We start from the raw sequence: 3,509 nt of genomic DNA on the forward strand, positions 1-3,509 counted from the left end.
ATGGCGGAGTCCTCCAAGCGCCGGAGGATTTTGCTCAGCCCAGAATCCTCCCGCGACCGACCTCCTCCTCCTTCGAGCCCTCGGGATCTAATCAGCGCATTGCCAGACCACGCGATCCGCGACATCTTCTCGCATCTGCCCATCGAGGACGTCGTGAGGACCAGCGTCCTCTCCAAGCGGTGGCGATACAGATGGAGGACCGTCACCACCAACCTCGTATTCAATAGAGTCCGGCCTCACCATCGCAGAACCCGCTCCTTGGACTTCCGGTGCATCGTCGACAGCGTCCTGAGCCAGCACACCTCGACCTTGGCGTTGAAGAAATTCCACGTCAATGGCTTTTGTTGTTACGACGAGGCCGATAGCCCCAAGCTCAAGGAGTGGCTCCGCTTCGCAGAGCAGCGCCATGTGGAGGATCTCCGCCTGGAAGTGGATAGTTTGGAGTGCATGTTTATACTGCCGCAGTTCTTGTTTTGCTTGAGTAGTTTGGTGCGCCTGCAAGTCAGTCGGTGCCGTTTTTCGTTGGGTGCGACTAGTATTAATTTGCCTCGTCTTAAGGTTTTGTCGATGTCAAATGTGAACTTGAGCGATAATATCCTGGCGAGTATTTTAAAGGGAAGTCCTGTTTTAGAGTCCCTTGAGTTGGGTCGGTGCGTGGACTTGAATAACATCATTATAAATTCAACGAGTGTCAAACACTTGTTCCTCAGCATCACCAATTTCTTTGACCTACGGAGGATTAGGGCCCCGCATTTGCTGAGGTTGCGTATAGCAGGGACGTGCTCTTGTTCTAAGGGAGCAGAGCATATGTCACTTGAGGATATATCGTCTTTGGTTGAAGCCGACTTAAATTTTGAAATTCTACCTCGTGTGCATGGTGACAATAGGATGGCCTGCGACCTGTTGAAGAAATTTCTTGAGAGGCTGCCCAGAGTTTCTACAATTATCATTGGTGATTGGTGTTTGCAGGTACATGCTCAATATTACGTGCTCCTGTTGAATGGTTTCCGTGTTTAGCACCATTTAGTGCTGTATGTTTCCCCACTTGAGTGACCTCATCAAGGGTAATCATTGTGGACTCATGTGCAATTAGTTATTGGCAGATAGGATGATTGGTAACTCTGCCGTCTGAGTTACGGCATAAGACGATATCGTGAGCCGTGGAGCTTCTTCCCTATGTTTAATCTCCGATAGATGGATCGCACAATTTTTGGGACAATGAATGCCACTAGATATTGCTTTTTATTGGGGATGCCACTCAGGGCAGCGTTCTTAGACACCTCAATTTTCAAACGAAAAGAGATTATTCCAGAAAGGTTTCTTGAATTTTCAATCTTTCAGTTTATAGAGAAAGTACAATTATTTGCAAATATAACAAAGTTTAGTGGACCTAGTCATCTTAGATCGACAGAACCGCATCATGCTCTCTTGTCACATCAGGCTGTTGTTTCATAATCATCTTACATAGTGTTCTTACAATATTTTAGGATGGCAGTGGATAGATTAACTTGGAAAGTTCAGTCAATAATGAGGTTTGTTGTCTCATGTGACCAACAATTGGAATTTTCGGATCCTTCATATATCATGAGTTCGACATGAGAAGCATATGTAAATAGTCTCGATTATTAAAGAGATTCACTTGTTAATTTTTATTTGTAGTATCCTTATCAGTCGGCCTTTTCATGGCTGGGAGATAGGGTCAAAGGATATTGTATTTGGATGGACTGTAGTTTTGTCATTATTTATTCATGTTAAACCGAAAACTAGTATTAATCAGATTTTCTATGTTGCTTGCTCAATGTGATTAGATACTGTCCCTTTTGGAGATGGAAGGAGTGCCACCTCGGTTAGAATGTCAGAATCTGACACTAGTGTTAGAATGTCAAAATCTGATACTGCAAGGACTAAATAGTCAGCGGGACCTTCTCAGTATAGGATATATGCTACGAAGATCATGGTGCCTGGAAAAATTAGTCATACAGCTGACTAACGTCCCCCTATCGAAGGTTTGTTCATTTGCTATGATATTTTCAGATCACTTCTTGTGCTTACTTCCTCTTTGCACTAATGTTTAGAAGAGGACATGTTTAATGTGTGTAGAAACTTTAGAAGCACATAAAGATGATCAATCTCGAACTCTTATTTCTTTCGGAATTTGAAATTTGCTCATGGCTCTGTCGGTCTACTCAACATTTGTGCAGGGCAAGTTTTAGTTCATGTCTTAAAGTAACAGCAGTGTCGTACTGGAGGTTCTTTTGCTGTTGGGTTGTGTTAGGATCTTGAGCCAAGAGTTTAGCGATGGTTTAGTGATGAGCACTTAGAAAGAGGACATGTTTAATGTGTGTAGACGAGTTTAAGAGCTTAAATTGATTAAGACTCGTTATAAAGTAAAACTGACTGGCATCTGCAATGGACAATTGAAAGTCGTTTGTCTGAAATTTTAGTGAGCCAATGAATTTATTTTCCCCATGGATCCATATCTAGTGTGAAATAAGTTTATTAAATGGGGGTACCTATGTGCAGTTTCAACTTGGTGAAGAATCTAATGAAGATTTTAACTTGGACGAAGAAGTTTTCTTGTGCTCACAGAAGGAGAACTTTGGATGTTTGTCAAAACATCTCAAGAGAGTTGAGATCATCTGCTTTGGAGCTTGTAGTTCTTGGTCAAAACATCTGCTCACTCTGATTAAGTTTCTTCTTGGGTATGCACTTGTGCTGGAGAAGTTGATTATCAAGGTTAAATTGCCCACACGTGTACATGAACTTCCAGCCACTGTTCTGTCGCAACTACTTGATTTGAGCACCGATGTGCTCAGCTTTCGAAGAGCTTTGGAAAATGCTAAGGTTATATTTTATTATCCTCTTGAATAGGCGTCCTCATAAAAGTTTGGGTTTGTCATTGATCTCATAGGCAAGCGTATGTTGCCTCGGGCACTTCACTGCTTATTTGTATTCACTCTTTTGACTTAAAGTTCGGTGAAGTGTGATAGTATTAGGAGTTTAAGTTTTATACTAGTTGTAATTATGGACCTCTCAAGGTAAGAGGTTAATATTAGTGTTTCAGTTCAAGGGGATTTTTTCGCGACAAAAAAGTTGCAATCGGAAGTAAACTGCATTGTGCAGTTTGATGTGGTTCAGCTTTTCCAAAACCAAAACAAACCATAAAATCATTGTTCTTTCCGTTAGCTGTGATAAGTTTTATTGGATGTTGATGTGACATATTTATTATCAATAGTCACAAGATATCAAGTCCCGTGACATTTTCAGTGGACCTAAAATTGACAGAATTGATGAAAAGGTTTAATTCCATCGAAGTTGCATGTTTGAGCACAAGTGCACTAAATGTAAGTTTTGTAACTCAAGGTTTTAGGACTTGTCTGAGGATGAATTAGGATGTTCTTCTCATGCCACAATGCATGTGCACTTGTGCTGGAGAAGATGATCATCAAAGTTAGGATGCACATACCCTTTCAGAGAAGAATCTTTGGAGGCAGGTAATCTATGAAAGC

At 41.6% G+C, this 3,509-nt stretch overlaps 1 protein-coding gene across 1 annotated transcript; it reads left to right on the forward strand.

Moving 5' to 3' along the window:
- Positions 1–2,871, forward strand: LOC104431541 (F-box/LRR-repeat protein At3g03360-like). Its single transcript, XM_039313787.1, has 2 exons — positions 1–969; positions 2,524–2,871. The coding sequence occupies exons 1-2, from the start codon at positions 1–3 to the stop codon at positions 2,869–2,871; spliced, it is 1,317 nt and encodes a 438-aa protein (XP_039169721.1).
- Positions 2,872–3,509: the final 638 nt, after the last annotated feature.

The sequence above is a fragment of the Eucalyptus grandis genome, chromosome 5 (genome assembly GCF_016545825.1).
Source record: "Eucalyptus grandis isolate ANBG69807.140 chromosome 5, ASM1654582v1, whole genome shotgun sequence".
Lineage (NCBI taxonomy): Eukaryota > Viridiplantae > Streptophyta > Magnoliopsida > Myrtales > Myrtaceae > Eucalyptus > Eucalyptus grandis.

What these genes read in the sequence shown, in the direction of transcription:
- LOC104431541 (XM_039313787.1), top strand. Translation starts at nt 1, where the DNA reads ATGGCGGAGTCCTCCAAGCGCCGGAGGATTTTGCTCAGCCCAGAATCC. An exon ending in TTGGTGATTGGTGTTTGCAG is followed by an intron (nt 970 to 2,523) that starts GTACATGCTCAA and finishes ACCTATGTGCAG; the next exon opens with TTTCAACTTGGTGAAGAATC.